The sequence below is a fragment of the Neopsephotus bourkii genome, unplaced genomic scaffold (assembly GCF_033783945.1).
Source record: "Neopsephotus bourkii isolate Nb327-2 ecotype Australia unplaced genomic scaffold, CSIRO-AGI_Nbou_v1 NB_1234, whole genome shotgun sequence".
Taxonomy (NCBI): Eukaryota; Metazoa; Chordata; class Aves; order Psittaciformes; family Psittacidae; genus Neopsephotus; species Neopsephotus bourkii.
The window spans coordinates 1,766,340-1,783,680 of NW_026901719.1; the positions used below are offsets into that span (position 1 = coordinate 1,766,340).

Consider the following 17,341-nt stretch of genomic DNA (forward strand, 5'->3'; position numbering starts at 1 on the left):
CAGCAGAGTCTAGCCTAACAGAGTGGTAGGATATGTTATGTTCTGCAGCTTTGTGTGCATCCTGCGCTTTAATTTGAAGACATCAATTTTATTTTACAATATAATGCTGGGATTTAAGAGGATTTGGACTTTACTAGCAGCGTTGTATTTCCATGCAACAGATAAGCAGAGGGGGGAGCAGAGAGACTGTTATCATGATTGACATTGTTGCTTATTATGTAGGAAACCCTCTCTCTGACCTCACACAATCATATTTATTACCTCAGCTCTTATCAGAATAATACTGGTGCTGACAAGGTGAGGATTTTCCCTTAGAAGTTAATAAAAATCACCACAGGAACATTTTCATAGAAAATTATTTAGTTTTCCAGTTAGCAACACTGGCCCATGCTATCTGTCCTGAAAACTTTCCAAAAGCATACAATGTCTTCATGAGCCTCAAACTAAATTTTCCACATTTAAAACAAGCCAGTACATTGAAGAACAATCAGTGCAGGAATGCGAACTGAAATAGAGCACATATCTAAAGAAGTTTTGAGTTTGACAGCTATAATATATTGTAGGCAGAAGTCCTATAGACATTATATAAATAGTGCTAGAATCAGTAAACTTTATTAAACTGCACAATATTATTGAGATATGGTGACTTCTCAAATTGTGGCTGCAGGCTATGCCAATCCAGTGAATTTGAGAGATTTATGTTCCCGTGGGCATAATTACAATAATAATAGTTTCAGGGGCTAAATTACTGCAGCCTTTTGTGGGACATGCAACCACTCTCATTATGGCTGACACAATGTCCTTGGGTTATCAATAACTGTCCACTTTTCACCTATCCTTTTTCTTTCTTTCTTGCCCTTATTCCTGCTTCACATTCTATCCCCATTACCTTTCATTTTAGGGTCTTTTAATTACATAGCCTCAAATTCTTCTCATATTTTGGGATGGCTTCCTAACACTACTTTCTTTCTCATTCACACCCAATCTACAAATTCAGCCTGAGGATTTAGACCTGGGTTTCCAATAGTCTTATTTTTCTGTTGTATCTAAGGCATCTTTTTCGCACAACAAATAATAAAAACTACTAAATAAATAATGAGGCCTGATATGGGTACTTTGCCACGCAACTGAAGGAAAATAAGATGAAAATGACAAAGGAGAAAGGAGAGATGAAATACTGTTCTTCATGGAAAGGAAACAGATGGTTACAGAATTTAACTGTTACATGAAATCACACTTGAATATAATTCATAGATTTGCTTGAGCAATAATTGGAAAATCATTTACTGGCAGCTCATGCACTGGCATTGTACATCTACAGACAGTGATTGCATTACAATGAGAAGTGGGATGCCTGTAATGAGAAATCCAGCACCCTGCTCCGTGCCAGCTCCTGTGTTGTTAAGCAGTACATGAAGCAAAGGAAAGCACTGGAGGGAGCAAGAACATGCTCATAAACAGCAGTACCTGAAAACTCCAGCCTACATCTCACATTTTGCCATAGCAGAGAAGGCTCCACATCTCTAAGCTCAGCTTCAGCCCATTCCCACCTGCAGAACATGACAAATATTAGGGAGGAATTACAGGACTCCTAAAAAAAACCCCCCAAAACAACAACAACAACAACAACAACAAACACCACAAACAAACAAACAAACTAACCAAAACAGAGCAGACAGTTTGACGGTTCCATTTAACAGGACAAACCCAGTAGAATGTGAAAATTACCAGAATTGACATTCAAAATGATGACTCAGGTGCCTGAAAAAATAGAGATGGACTACAAAATGAAAAGCCCTTTAAAAGAAGAATGGCACTGGGATTTTATACTTTTTGGTTTTTTTTCAGCCTCCTGATATGTACAGTGTGTGTAACCTTCTTGCAGGCACAAATCACCCAAGAGAGGGGGCTGGGAGGAATAAAAGGAGATTTTAGTTTCTCCACCCTGTTTCAGAGCCACTAGCCTGAATGGCATGTGCTCCTCTGTCGTGTAATGTTGTCATGTTTGCTGTGCAACCCAACCTCCCCTGCCAGTTTAGTGGGGAACTTTGTGCTTATGTAATATTTCAGTGTTATTTCAGCAGCTCTGAGGATCAGAAATTTAATCTTCCAAAGAAAAATGTACTACTAAAAGTACTTTTACCTACATTGTCAGCTTGGAGCTTTCAGAAAAATACCAGATATCTTGCAATTTATGATAGCATCTTTAGAATTGGCAATACGGGAAAGAAAAAAAGAATAAATCCCACTTGTCTCACTAAACCCAACACTATGGGCTTAGCACAGGTATCAGACTTTTCACTAAAATGGCCCAAAGCCAATGTTAGCAGTGACCGTGCATGTATTGTATGTGTTATGATATTTGCAGCATAAAACCCTAGATTGTGAAGTCTCCTGTCCCAACAGCTGAAGTGCAGATGGGCGTAGCGTGAAAGAATGAAGGGATAAGAATAGAAACAAAAATGTTATTTTTGGTACCATGCCCACATTTGTTGCTTTTCATGCCTGTGAAGAGATAATCATGTATTTTTAGGAGACGAAAGGAACCTGTACTCTTTATCTCCAAGACCGTTTAAATTACCAACAATGTTTCTTTGCTTAATAAGGCTGACCCCAGTTATTTGTCATTAGAAAAAGCTCTATGAGGAGGCTGTTGTCCTGAAGCCCACGCACAAACCACCAGTCTTTCAGGATAATTAATGAAAATTATATTCCCCTGTTTTCAGACACCTCATATTGTGATCCACAGAGCTTTTCTCTGGTGGGATCAATGTTCTCTCCTCGAGCAAGTTTATTGCTTAGATCAAGGGAAGTTTTGAGCGAGCTGCAACACATCAGACTAAGGAGTGACAGCTGTTTGTAAAGAGGTGTATTAGAATTCAGTTTAATGGCTGCTGCAGATCAGGCAATACGTCAGATCCCAGTTAAAATTAGATATTCTCTTAAATATATATATTAAAAAAAAATCCTTGGATTATGTAATGTGTAAACCCAATTCCCTAAGGATTTAACACACTACTAGCAGTTCTTGACTTCAGTTCTGTGTTGCAGACCATTCACAAGCAGTCTGTATGTGCAGAACTCTGAAGCGGTTTTGTAGCATTGTGAGATTATCACAGAAGTGATATGATGGTGACGAGCATCAGTATTCAAAACCCTCAAGAGACAGATTGAGATTGGAGATCATCTTGAGAGTAATCTGTTTACAAATATTTTATCCCTATTGATTTGTGTGTGTGTGTGTGTGTGTGTGTGTGTGTGTGTGTGTGCGTGCGTATTAAAGGACCTTACCCTCTGCTGATGTTGCTGCTTTGGGGATTAGGTGTCAAAGAGCAAACTGGTCTCAGAGGCTTAATACTCTTAAGAGAGATGGGAAAAGGAAGGGGAAAGAGTAGAGGACAGGCTAAGATGCAAAGGAAAGAGGCTGGGCTCTGGGTTATGTAGGTGTCAGATGGGACAGAGGTAGGGGAGATGGGCAGACATAGGAGAAGGTGGGAAAAGTATCCCCAGGGCCAGAGAAAGGACAGGACAAGGGCAGGAATGGGTAAAGTATAAATATAGGAAGCATAGTATCTCAGCCCCTGAGCTGAGCTCAGGAATTTATTGCACTACAAGTAAATACCTCTGAGCTGCCTGAGCTGCACGTGTCAGCTCCCTTCACTGGCTTTCCCTTGCAGGACAATGGCTGGCAATAGCAGTTACATTTAGGGCAGCGGTAGCACCTGTGCTGAGCTATGCTGCTGGCCCATCTGAGGGCATGTCTACTCCCAGCTGGACAAAGCACTGACCTTGCAAAACAGCGTGTTCAGGTGTTAAAGATCACCAGCATAAGGGTTTCTGATTAATAACATGTTGTCAAGCTATTTATTTTTTCCCCACAGGATACCTTAGTCTGGTTTCTATGACAAAGGAAGCCACAGCATGCAGGACTTCTGCCTTCCTGCCTGAAGAAGTAGGAAATACAGATCTCTGTATGATGCTGTTAGGGGATTTCTGAGGTAGCCAGAAATAAAAGATGTTGAGCTGGGCTCAGAAGAGAGACAGGTCCAAATCTGAGTGATTTCTCTGGACACTAGAGAATGAAAAGTGAAACCAGAGAATGAAAGGGAAGTGTGTGGGTAAGTGAGGATGATGAATGAGATGCCAAGTGAAGAAATCCAGCAGTGCACAGTGCACTTCGAAAGCATTTGAAGTATGAACAAACACTGCTCAGAAGAACTTTCTTCATGTATGAGGGAATCCTCAGGAAGAGGGTCCAAACTTGAGCAGATACAATATTGCCCTGGAGTAATTTGATTAGAGCCCTGCCTCTGCCACAGCATTGCTCAGTAAAATTACCGATTTATTTTTTTATTATTTTTGTCAGAGTGCTGTCTAATTGTTAATTCCTTGTTTTCTGGCTCTGATTCTGCATTTTGTTCTATTCATGCTCTATTTGCACTATTCCAAAGCTTGATTCTTCCTGACTGTGGGGTAGGTGAGGGAGCAGGGAAGGAAAGAAGAGAGCAACTTTACGTCTCCTCACAGGTGTCTTGCTGACCCTGGCATTGTGCCTGAAGTGCTGGCAAGCTGGAAACAAGATTCTCTCCTGCTCTCTCTTCACTTGTCTACTCAGATGGAAAATAGAACATGCCTAGCTCCAGAACTCTCTGTGAGTGACTTGTGTGAACTGAGCCTGGCTAATAGTGGGTAAAGGGTGTTCAGGTACCTGAAGAGAGAATCAAATCCTTGGTCAGCTACTTCTCCTTTTGGCTGTACAGATTGTCATAAAATTCTTCCCATCAGTGTCTTATTGTGCTGTGCCACCAAATGTGTTGTTTATGCATCTCAAACGCTTTGGTGGCAGGGTGCCTGAAAAATAATTTTTCTATAGCAGTTTATTCTATTTTATTAATGATTTTTCATCAATGTAATTGCCAGTTAAACTTGCACTTTGCAACAGATCTCCAGGGGCTCTTCTTGAATTTGCTAAGTGTGAGATGTTCACTTTGCTGAAATGTATTCTGCCAATGGCACTGATACTGTAGGCAATGTGGGTAGTTATATCTACCTAACACTTCCCATTGCTGATCCTGTTTCTTCATTAATGTAAATATACAAGTGGTATTTGGCACCTGGGTTTGGAAATACTTGCAGGATCATATTTTTACTGGAAAAGTCAACTGCTATAAATTGATCCACCACCATGGTTTCAGTGGAGCTACTTCAGACTCCAACAGCTGAACATTTTGTGTGTAGTACTCTTATAGAAAAGTGATTAATCTGTGGACGATACCAGGCTGTAAGCATTGGTTCAACAGTTGCATTACCCCTAGTAAAAGGGACTATGTCTACAGAGGCAAAGATGTTAACTATGAATGGCTTCTCTGCTAAGATAAGCAAGTAGAGGTAAAGCTATAAGGGCATGATTTCTTGAATAGAAATTATGTTCCTTTTGTCAGGGTGAACAGAGTCTTTGAGTGAATTGAGTCTTTGAAACACATTGTTGGTTAGGAAGAGAAAGAAAAGGTGTTAGCCTCTGTGCAAACCTATATACTAAGCATTTTCTCAGCTCACATCCAGAAGACAGTTTTTTCTCTGTGAGGCTTGAAAGCTGCAACTGGATGTATTAACTTTCTCATTAGTTATATTATTAGTTAGCTATATTAGACTAAGATGAGACCCACCTGCCCATGTATGTAGTCAACCCTCCAGATTATATGAGGTTCTTGGGGAGCAGAAAGGTTGAAGGAAACAAAGTCAGTATGCAGCCCACAGGAGGGGTGGATAGGCCATGCTTACTTCAGTAAAATATTTAAAAATTATGTATTTAGAAAAGCTGCATTTGCGTAAAGACATGTTTGAAATGAACATAAAAGATCTAAGCCGTAATTAGGTGATGACAGAAAAGAAGGAAGAGGGTTTGAGGTAGCAACATTTCAGGGGAAAAGGCAGAAGCAGTCTTTTGTTAATGCTGGGGATTAACAAATTAATTAGCACAATCTTCAATGCAGGAAATTGCCTAATAAAAATGACACTACTTAATATTTGCAAGGCACTTAAAATACTTAAATAAGTAAAGGGCAGACTTTCACTGATGTTTATGTATCTACTAGATGTACTTTTATCTCTAGATGGCAATTTTTTTCTCAATGCTTATGGTATTTGCTCCCAAAGATTAAATGGGAGTTTATTTACTATGGTGGTGTTGAGAGGATGACTGGGGGATTTTATTACTCTCAGGGCACTTCACTGCCACAGGCCAGTCAAAAGGCCTCTAATTTTCTGATACTATCATACTTCAAAGACTGTGTCAAGAGCAAAATATTGTGACTTTCTCTGGGTAGCCCACTAGTAGGCAAAAGCAATGATGTTGAATGTCATTTTTGATCAGGTTGAGACCATTTTGATCTCTGTTACTTAAACATCATCTTCTTGTCATAGTGATTTGAAGGCAGGACATTAGGGCTATAAAAACCCAGTCAGGCCATCCCTGAAGAGTCACATGGTAAAGAAACAGACTGGAAGAACTTGAATCAACTATATGTAGTGAGAAGCACAAAACCACCAGGGGAGACAGAACTTAATGAAGTATTTCTCCATAGAGATCACATTTGTCTGTGGGGCAACATATTTTCAGAGTTAGCAGCTGGCCTATAGGTTCACTGGCACTATTAAAAAACTGTTCTTATTGTACTGTGTCAGTGTTTCAATGTACATTCAAATCAGAAAATTAAGTTCTCATCTTTTTATTTATTTGCTTGCTTTGTGTCAAGATGGCTTTATATACTGAAGTTTACCTAGAATAAAAATTTACTGTTTTTATATTTAAACCAAAATCTTAGCAATTCTTCTGTTTTTCAAAGCAGCCAGTTGTTTGTAATTATATCATCCACTATCTTGGTTTGTTAAAAACAGTTTCCTCTCCCCATACAAAAAATAAAAGAAATAAATCAGAGAAGAAATCTTGAAACAGATTTCAATCAAATGTAGAAAAGCAAATTAAAAAAAAGGGGGGGGAAGAAAGAAACATTAAGAATGTTCTTATCTGAATGAAATTAGGCTTTATCTGGGACAAAACAACTGAACTATTAAGAGAGAAATTTAGTTTGTATGATAATGTTCCTTTAGGCTTACTTTCTTCTATCTGCACTCTTTTATCTTTAAATGCTATGTGATTCTTGCTTCTACTTTTCTTTCTTTTAATGGCTAAGCACTAAGAATGAAGTGTTGAAAATGGATCTCATAAGCAACAAAAGCACCGTCTGTTGCAAAAACCCGTGCTTGTTTTCTTCCTTTGCTTTTCCAAAACAAAGCTTAAAAGTGTGTGTCCCATGATGAGACATTTTAGCTTTTGCATTATTTGGGTTCAGTAATGCACATCAAACATTCACTGGTACATTAGTGGAGAGTGTTTCTTACTATCCTGATGTTGTTTTCTCTGTCTCTGTTCTGTTCAGCTGTCACAGCCAGCGAGTGCCCAGTTTGCGCACACATTCTGTCTTCACAACTCTCACATCCCTAAAATTTTAGAGCGGAGAGTGAGCCTAGACTCTGAGGTGTTAAGATTTGGTTTTGATCCTTTAAACTCTAAATATGGGACTTTGGATAAAACCTATAGATTTCTAACAAAAGCTTCTTTTTCTTTTCTTTCTTTTTTCTTTTTTCTTTTTTTCCCCCCTCCCATTTTAGGCTTACTTTAACCTTATCCTGTCCCATGGACTTGAAGAATTTTCCTATGGATGTACAAACATGTACAATGCAGCTAGAGAGCTGTGAGTGTCCAACTGCTTTTTCTATCAAGAACGAGATTTTACCCTCACATTTGGTGGTTAGATAGTATCTACATTATTGTATTTATGTGGTGAAACTCAATATTCCTATTTTGTAAGGGAAAATCATGGAGGAACAGTGATTTAACTGTTCATGAATGTGTCATGCAGGTCCCTTGTCTCTGTGCTGTTCCTGTTCCCTTTCTGCCTCCTTGGGCATTTCACCTTACTTCCAGCGATAACCACAACAATACTGTGCAGGAGAAATTATTACATCTTGAGAAAGTAAAAGCAATTACTACACAGCCAGGGATTAGTACACATGTCTGATTGAGACGTGCTATGGTCTTTTGAAAAATGAAAGCAACATACCTAATAAAGCAGAAGCCTTATTAGTATATTTATGCTGGTAAGCTAAACATGGCAAAGGCACGGACTTGGGTACTAGCATGCTCCCATTCGTACCATGTAGCTGTCAGCACAAACTGTGGTACTATTCCAACCTGTACCAGGTAACAATCAGACAAAACCAGGAGCGGCTCAGATAACAGCATGCAATAGCAATCATTCCCAATAGTCAGTAGGTGCCAGGCCACCTTGGGGTTTTGTGGGGAGGGGAGAATAGGTCTAGCTGTATGGATTTTAGCTGTGGGCTACCACCTGCCTTTGTGCCCAGAGAATTATAGATTTATAGAATGGTTAGGGTTGGAAAGGACCTTAAGATCACCTACTTCTAACCCCCCTGCCATGGGCAGAGACACCTCATGCTAGACCATGTTGTCCAAGGCCCTGATTTACACATAAAGATGTAGCCATTGCAGTCAAAAATACTCTTGTGTGAACCAAAGCCTCCCACTGGTAAGCTCACAGGTTTACAAAAGCTGCCGTTTTCTTTTTAGCAAAGGCAGTTTAGAAACCTTAGGTTTGTTGGTGCACACCAACTCCATCATCAAAGAATGATGAAAATAAAGCAAATAAATAAAGCAGGCTGACACATAAGCACAGAGAAATGTCATTTCAGTTGTAAACGGTATCTTTGATGGGCCAGCAAAATTATTTCTTAGTGGCAAACTAGGGCAGTATTTCAGAATGCTGCTACTTGTTGCTATAGAGTAATAGTGCAGTAATAGTAACTGGCAAGTAACAGCAGTAATGCTGCTCTTAACCTGACAGTTTAAAAATATAACACATATTGCAATAAAACACACGCTTCTTGGACATAATAATATTTGGTTTTGATGTCTTCCAGTCAGCTAACATCTAACAAACTCTAATTTCTTTATTGTAGTTGGCTACACTATGAATGATCTGATATTTGAGTGGCTAAGTGATGGACCTGTGCAAGTTGCAGAAGGTTTAACCTTGCCACAGTTTATTTTGAAAGAAGATAAAGAACTTGGTTATTGCACAAAACATTACAACACTGGTAAGCATGACACCTTTTTTTTTTTTTTTTTTTTACAATTGCCCTAATGGTATCTTGTGTCAATTGGCAAAGGAAAAAGGAGTAAAACAAAAAAAAAAATTGAAATAAAAAATCTTTTAAGCCACACTGATTTTTATATCTGAAAAAAAGAGAAATATTCTCCCTTTTGGTTTTGTGTTTAAAAGGTTTTGTTTCCAAATTTCCTTTAATTTCATTAAAGATATTTTAGTATACACGTGCTAATATTCTTAAAAACAGTAAGGAATTTAAGGTCTTAAAAAACTAATAAAAAATCTAGTTGTCTTGATTTCCTTAAAATGGAACATTTTTAGCAAAGTGAATCTTTTCTTAAATACAGATTCATCACTTTTAAAGTACTGATTTTTCTGAACTTGATATTTTTCTACAGCATATCAAATTGCCAGTGAGGAAAAATATAAAATTTTCATCATCTTTTATGTGTGGTCTAATTTATGAGATGTAGCATTTGAAAGGACAAATGCTTTCATTGCTGATCTGAATATTGTACAGGCCATGGGAAATTAAATGTTTGTTTAATACTTCAATGTTTTTCTCCTATTTGCTGTTTTGAAGTCTCAAATGCTGTGTTTTCTGTCTTTCGCTCTACAGAGCAGAGAGAACTCCGCTAAAATTTTGATCTAGCTGCTTGGAGTTTATTTAATGGGGACAACTCTTACAGAACAGTTTGCTGGGTGCTTGCTGGGATTAGATATAATCCCTCTCATCTAAAATAGCTTTTTCATGATTTGAGCATAAGAGTGAATCCAGTTGCATCAAATACATTTGTTTTGCTGACTGAAATAATACAGCATGAGAGGTTCTGCCTCTGCCAAAAAAATAAAGTCACATTCATTTCTTATGAATAGACAGGTACTGTTTTTCATTTTTATAAATGCAGCTTTGCATTTGGGGGCCCAAAGTGCCAAGGAAGTAAAACTTCACAATTATACAGTCTAAGACCTGTGGAAAGGGGGACTGCTGTGACTTCTCATAGTTAAAGGGGATAATCAAGAGTAAATTCCAATAGGTATATATAAAACATAATTTATTTCCCACTGTATGACTCAAACTCTGAATAACTGAGTTCATCTGCTTTTCTAACTACTTTTCAGGGACAAAAAGTAAGGGAAGAGTTCACAGGCAATAGCTTCCTTATATATCCAGGAAGGTTCCCCACAATGGATAAAAAAAAAGCTTCCATTATATGTAATTAAACAAAATAAACTTGTAGGTATCAGAAGTTGAAAGTGTGTAGTTTGACAAGGGGAACTGACAAGCAGTATTCAAGCAAAAAAAATTTTGCTTAGAGGCACTCACATTCTGCCTTCGCTGTAGTGTGCTCCTTCAGATTTGGTGTGAAATTAAAATGTGAATAAAAGCTGCACTATTTAGTTTTGTCCTACTTACACTGTCCAGGTTGTGCCCTGGGAATCTGGAGAGCATTCAGCAGGTTGGGCTTCTTTCATGCCATGGCTACCTCTCTCCTCTGGAGTCCCCCTGGGGGTCAGGATCAGTTACTATCCATGTCTCAGAGTGTGCCTTTAGGGTCACAGGTCCAGTCACTCATTTCAGAGCTTCTGTCCGGCCAGAAGGCACTATTCAGTTCTTCTCCCCTACTCTCTTTGTCAAGCAGCCTCTGCATTGTCCTTTATGCCAACACTCACACCCTGCCATTCAGCATTCTAGACTAGAAGAAAAATATGTGTACATCACAAAAAGGAGAAAAAAATTATCTCATTTCTCCTGAAAGGATGAATGAGGAACAAGGCATCTTCATGCATTTGACTAACCAGGACAAGAGAGGCTCTCTGAAACCATAAGCATGAAACTTCAGGAATTACAGTCTTCATCATACTCGGTGTAGTCTGCCTCAAATGACAGCCTTCACAATACCTACCCCACAGTAATTTGCAGAAAAGTTATGGTGACTGCATCAGTAGATGTTGCATCTCAGGGCTATGCATCCCCCACTGCACAACTAGCTCTGCTGTCAGGCAGTCCTAAACTTCCATCCTCTGCTACCCCTGTGGAGCAACTATCTGTTTGAAGAATCACTCCCCTCCCACAAAGAGATTATTGTCGGTTCCTGAAGTTAGACTTTTGGCAAAATTCAAAGTAGGCATTGAGTTGATTCTACTGCGAAATGTTATCCACAGATACAGGCAAATAACATGACCAGAATGAGGTGGTGTGTGATCTATCATAGGGCTGTAAGACTAGCAGTTTTTAATTTGTTCTTTTAAATACATTTTCTTAATCTTGTGTCATTAAAATAGGAAAATGCTGTCTTCTTTTAGGACTAAATATATTTGACTAAAATAGAATCTCACTGAATTCTGAGAAAAAGAAACAAAAAAACATTACATTTTCTGGAATATATATATTCTGGAGGTGAAACTGCTGTGCTAATATTTGTTTTCTCAGTTAATGTGAAGAACTGGGTACAGCCTACCTCAAAGGTCCCATGTGTCCCCAGGCTAGTGTGCAACAAATAGCCGACTTGCATTTGTGTATCAGGACCTGCTTATACTGTTAGATTAGGAAACAGGCCATGCACCTGACTTATGTTTGAAAAATGAGATAAAAATGTGCAAAAAGCATTTATGAAAGTAATTTCATGTTCTAGGAAAGTTCACATGCATTGAAGTCAAGTTTCATTTGGAGCGTCAGATGGGATACTATTTAATCCAGATGTACATTCCTAGCCTGCTGATTGTCATTTTGTCCTGGGTTTCTTTCTGGATCAACATGGATGCTGCTCCAGCTAGAGTCGCACTGGGTATCACTACAGTTTTGACAATGACCACGCAAAGCTCAGGATCAAGAGCTTCCCTCCCAAAAGTAAGGAAATACTTTCACACCACCAATTTGTTACTAACAAGAAGTATCTGTACTACTCTTAAAGTTTCTCAAAGATCTCTGTAAATTTGCATCCGATAAGGATACATGAGAAAGCGGTAACAATGTGATGTTAAACTTGCAGTACTCTTGCATTTGGATTCAGGCAGGTTTCTGGTGGTTTGTGGGATAGCTAGAGGATTTAACCATATGGATTTTTAGAGTTTCTGCTAATTCTGAGACTTAGTTTTCAGTATGTCAAAGCCAGATTTTCTGAAGTATTTAGGTACCTAACTGGATTTCTGAAAGTGCTTTCATTCTGTCTGACTGGGGACTTTATAAACTCTGGCGTTTTCTAGACTGTTAGACTCTACGATATTTTGGTGTTTCTAGATGTGGCACTTAGTTCAATGTATATATAAATATACATAAAAACCAGGTATATATATAACACAGATACATATACATACCATACCTGAAACAATACCTTAGCCTTGGCTATATTGACTACCATCAGTGGTCCACCTTGGCCTCCAATCGGGAGACTTGGAGGCACACCATACATAATGCTGTTGACTCCTTTGAGAGCTCACGAAGAACTAGTCTTGAGGAGAAAAGACAATGCAGAAAGAATCGCGCCCCACCTGTAGCACCCAAGGAGACCTTCTGCTGTGCTTTTTGTAGCTGGATTTGCCTATCCCACATTGGCCTTCTTAGTCATCAGCACGCTTGTAGTAAGCGTGGGTAAAGCCCTTCCCAAATCTTCATTTGTGAAGTCAAGCCACGATGATGATGATGATGATGATGACATATACATATATAACACATGTATACACCTAGAAGTTTTCTCTGGAGAGTCTTTTCAGTGAGGAACTGCTGATGTCTTTGCTTCATGGCAGAATTTGTCCATGTTCTTATTCAAGAGTTGTCTGCAGACCTTTACCTTCTCTATGCACAAAAATACACTCACTAAAATTTTGTGTTATTTCTTTTTAATCCAGGACAGATGCTGTAGATGGTTTTGCAGATTACAAACTGGATTGTGTTTAGTCAGGCTGACAGCTCTTTTCAGCATAGGCACAGCCTGAATACTTCTGCTGATAGTAGTCCCAGCAGAATTTCATGTGCATGCCTAAGTTTTACAGTTTTCAGGGACAGAGCTCAAAGGTAGGTCAGTTTGCAATAGTCTAAAAAATCATGAGTTATAGTCTCTCTTTATAGAAGTCCAGCATCACATGGTTGGGGATTACAGCAGGAATGAAAAGCACAGATTTTTGAGTGTTTGTATAGAACATGATCCATTCCAAAAAGGCATGTTGTATTTTGTGCTACTTTACCCTCAGAATCACATTTAGTCATACTCCAAATACTGTGATTTGTTCGAGTGTATATATATATATATATATATATACACACATATGTATATACAGGGCAAATTCAAAAACTGCACAGATTGCATTAATCTTTTGTTGGTAATGAGAAAATATCACTTAAAAATCTGGTGACTACAACAGTTGATTCAGCTTCACTTGTTCACTTGGAGATATGCATAATTTTCCATGCAAACTGAAAGTCTTTTGTCTATTAACTTCATATCCACTTCAATATTGCGAAGTGAACACTCTGAAAAGAAAGTCAACAAAGAGATAATGTTGGCAAGGAGCATACAGGCTCTGTACATAGCAAATTTAAAGTCAATGAACACTGTGTCTAGGTGGTACTGCATGACTCCATGTGTTATATTCCAAGTTCTTCCAAATTAACTGGCTTGGGAATTAGAGATGGTACAATCATGTTAGTGGAGATTTCCATCCACATTTCCAACTGGGCAAACATAACCTGCCAAGAAGCTCTGCAGTGTTAGCATGCCCAAAATGCTGATGCTTTAGAAATACTTTTTGTCATATGCCTTTGATCCAGCTGAAATGTTTTTCCCTTTTGTATTCTGCCTTGTTTGAGCAGAAAAGTATTTGCTGGATAATTTTCTGGGCTTTTGCAAAGTAGAATAAATGGTCATATCCAGAATATGTTGATTGTGTCTATCTGAATAGTGAAGAGTTTCTCCTCTAGCCTCAGGAATAAATACATTTATCACAGCAGCTGTCAGAGAGCAGTGATGCTCTGACCCTACTCTATCTTCTCCTTTCTTATTGTATTCTTTTGCCAGAAGATAAGCACTAAGGGAAAGTACCTCAGCAGATAGCCCAACACCTTATATCTGTCAGGCTACACCTGGTTGTTGCAATTTCATTGTGTAACTCAGCTCAGCTGTACTTTATAGTTTTATCCTCTATATAAGTGAACTAACATGCATGGGGACTTTTGAAGGTTCTGAATCCCACCTTGGATGACCCAGGCGCCCAAAGAAACATGGGACTGACCAAAATAAAAGTGCTTCAAAACAGGCTTTGTGTGCAAACACATCTCATCATCAGTACCTGATTCCTTAGACAAAGCAGAAAGTTTTTTTGTTGTTGCAGGCACATAGCTATTTTAAAACCTCTTCTGTAACTTACTACCAAAATTGTATTTCTTAATAAAATCTGCCCAGCTGAAATGCATTTAGAAATAAAAATAAAAACTGAATCAAATCACTGTCAAGTCCCGAAATGTCTTTAAAAGTAGTGGTTTTTAAGTCCTTCTACATATTGCTATGACACAGGAAGTTAGGCTGTCGATAAAACATCCATTTAAAAATTGCTGCAAGCATGAATTCTAACAGAATAAGATATGACGGGTTTATTTTTGCAAGACTACTGAAAAAAGATGCAACCTTGCTTTGTGAAAGCAATAAAGCAACCTACATTTGAATATAAGAGTTCTATTTTCCCCCATCTTTCTTCTTGTCCTGTTCTTAAGAGCACACATTTATACAACTTAACTTTACCTTCAGTTTCTTACTGCCACATGCTAAGAGCTTTTCATTCTTCTCTATTTTAGCAGCTCTTTACCACACACCCACACAAACAAAAAAAAAAAAAAAAAATTAAAAGAAAATCAAATCAAATCATTAAAACTCACTACTTTAAAAGGAACCTTAAAAAGGCACAGAAGAACTGTGATAAGATTACCAGTCAGATATTTTGTCTGTTTCCAAGTTACTATATAAATGATTAAAGTGTTATTGTCCAGGAGTAATTACATACGTATTGCTCTCAACCCTGGCATAGGATTACATGACAGAGTTCTGTTCACTTAGAATTGCTCTTTTCTGTATTAATAACCACTATTCATTGTTATACACAGATTTCATAATGACATTAGGCACTCTGGTGTTGAAAATTAAGCATAAGATTGAGACTACTAAAAAGAAAAAAAAAATGAAAGGAAAGAATGCAATTAATTCCAACTGAGGTTCATGTTTGTTGCACATAAGGGAAATATCTAGAAAGCCTCTTCTAAATGAAGTATGATATTTCTTTGGTAAATTCTGTAATATTTCTGTAGAACTATTATCTTTGGAGTGTTTTAAAATTCTGGATAAGAATAGAGGGTTAAATTCCAATGTAAGCAACATAGTGATAAAAAAATAAACATTTTTTTTCCTTATTCTTCTACAAAGTTGATTTCTTTGTTACAAAAGGTAAGAATAAACCATGAACGAGGTTATATCCCAGAAAAGCTAATACTGTTCTGTAGTGCCTGTTTCAGAAAGCAGAAAGGTTCTCTACAGTTTTAAGATAAGCTGAGAAATACTGCATCCTGCTTCCTTCATGGAGATGAAATAATGATTTTCTGTATAGGGAGTATCTCCAAAACAATACTCACCAGGATGTTAAAATCTGTTACAGTGATGAAATTATTTTGTGTTTGTTACAGAAGCGTAGTGAGGGGTCCTATAACCAGAGTTAACCTTACTGGCTGTTCAGAGGTGGTGAGGAACTCATCCAGAAAGCTGGGCTTGAATACTTTCTCTGCAGTTCAGCTAATCCATTGCTGGGATGCCCAGGAATGGTGATCCAAAATAGCAGGGTTCCTGTGATCAGTTCGCCTTCCCGCATATTCATGTGTGTACATCTTACCCACATCTAATACTCTGTGTCTGGATTCCTCTGGTTTTATTATCATTTTCCACTTAGGGTCTTTGGCTAGATAAATGTTTGTGCACTCAGCTACACCAGAAGCTCTTGCCAATCAGTCATCTGAGCAGAAATCCTGGTTGTCAGCTGGGTCATCAGTGTGGCCACACATCTGCATTGAAAACCTCGTGAAACCCTGAACTTTCTGTGTGAGCTCTATGTATGAACCAGGGAGCCTGCTTGCAGCTAGCGTTTGTGGGACTTCATTTACGCAGAGAAACTATGACACACAAACCAGGAATCTGATGTTACCTACCATACACCCATGCAAAACACACCACACACTTAGACCCAACGCCTTCAGGAAGTATCAGACCCACAGCACAAAAATGGCAGTATGTATTCATCAAAATATGGATTAAGGCATGTCTGAGCATCATGAGAGACATGGAGACATAGAATATGCCTTCATGTATTTTACAGTCCCAGCTGTATATAAGCTGGGGGAATAAAGGGAAGGATATCAATGTGCAATAGTGCAGAACTGTTGAGAAGTGTTACAAAAGAATTCTTCAGAGAACTGAATGACCATTCTCTTGTTATTCTATTTATTTTTTTACAGCTTCCCTTCTGTTGAATCAACAGAATCAAAAGTTTTCAAGCACTTTCAAATGAGGCATTTGAAAGAATAATGAGTTCTCTATTGTGCTGCTAATTGGGTATTTTTCAGATTGCATACTTCTTAAAACACTTATATAAACCAAACCTTAGCAACAACAATCCAAGAAAATGAATTACTTCTAATGCCATAATGCAAAACATTTGAGGACATTTTAAGTCAAGTAAGTGATAGCAACTGCATTTTACAGAGTTGCATAGCATTCATATAGTGTTACTTTAATGCACAGTGCTTGATGAATGCATGTTTCTTCCCTGGGGAACAATCTCTGCAGAAAAAAAAAAGTCTCATTCAGAGCTCACTGAAACATCTGGGAGTCCTTCCATTCACTTCATTTGGCTTTGGATCACTAAATGCATTACCAAATGCAATAAAAGCATTTTATTCTAAAAGGTGCAGAGACGTGCAAAAACAAAGTCAATGAAGTCTATGCCCTTTGGCAGTAAATGACTGCTTTTACATGTTTTTCGCTATCCCCAATGTATTTGGAAACTTTTCAAGATTCTTTGGCTTCTGGCAGACCAGTCTGAGAAAGTAACCTCTCCTTTTTTTGGCTGCCAAAAGTTATGAAATAAAGAAGCTCCAAGAATACATCACATTTTGTATT

At 38.2% G+C, this 17,341-nt stretch overlaps 1 protein-coding gene across 4 annotated transcripts in view; it reads left to right on the plus strand.

The window, feature by feature from the left end:
• GLRA2 (glycine receptor alpha 2) overlaps nucleotides 1-17,341 on the plus strand; it is a 127,691-nt gene that overhangs the window by 32,910 nt on the left and 77,440 nt on the right. For all 4 annotated transcript variants that reach the window (XM_061364467.1, XM_061364468.1, XM_061364469.1 and 1 more), the window contains 3 exons: nucleotides 7,672-7,754; nucleotides 9,040-9,177; nucleotides 11,825-12,039. In XM_061364467.1, the coding sequence (XP_061220451.1) occupies nucleotides 7,672-7,754; nucleotides 9,040-9,177; nucleotides 11,825-12,039 (436 nt within the window). The remainder of the gene's footprint in view (nucleotides 1-7,671; nucleotides 7,755-9,039; nucleotides 9,178-11,824; nucleotides 12,040-17,341) is intronic.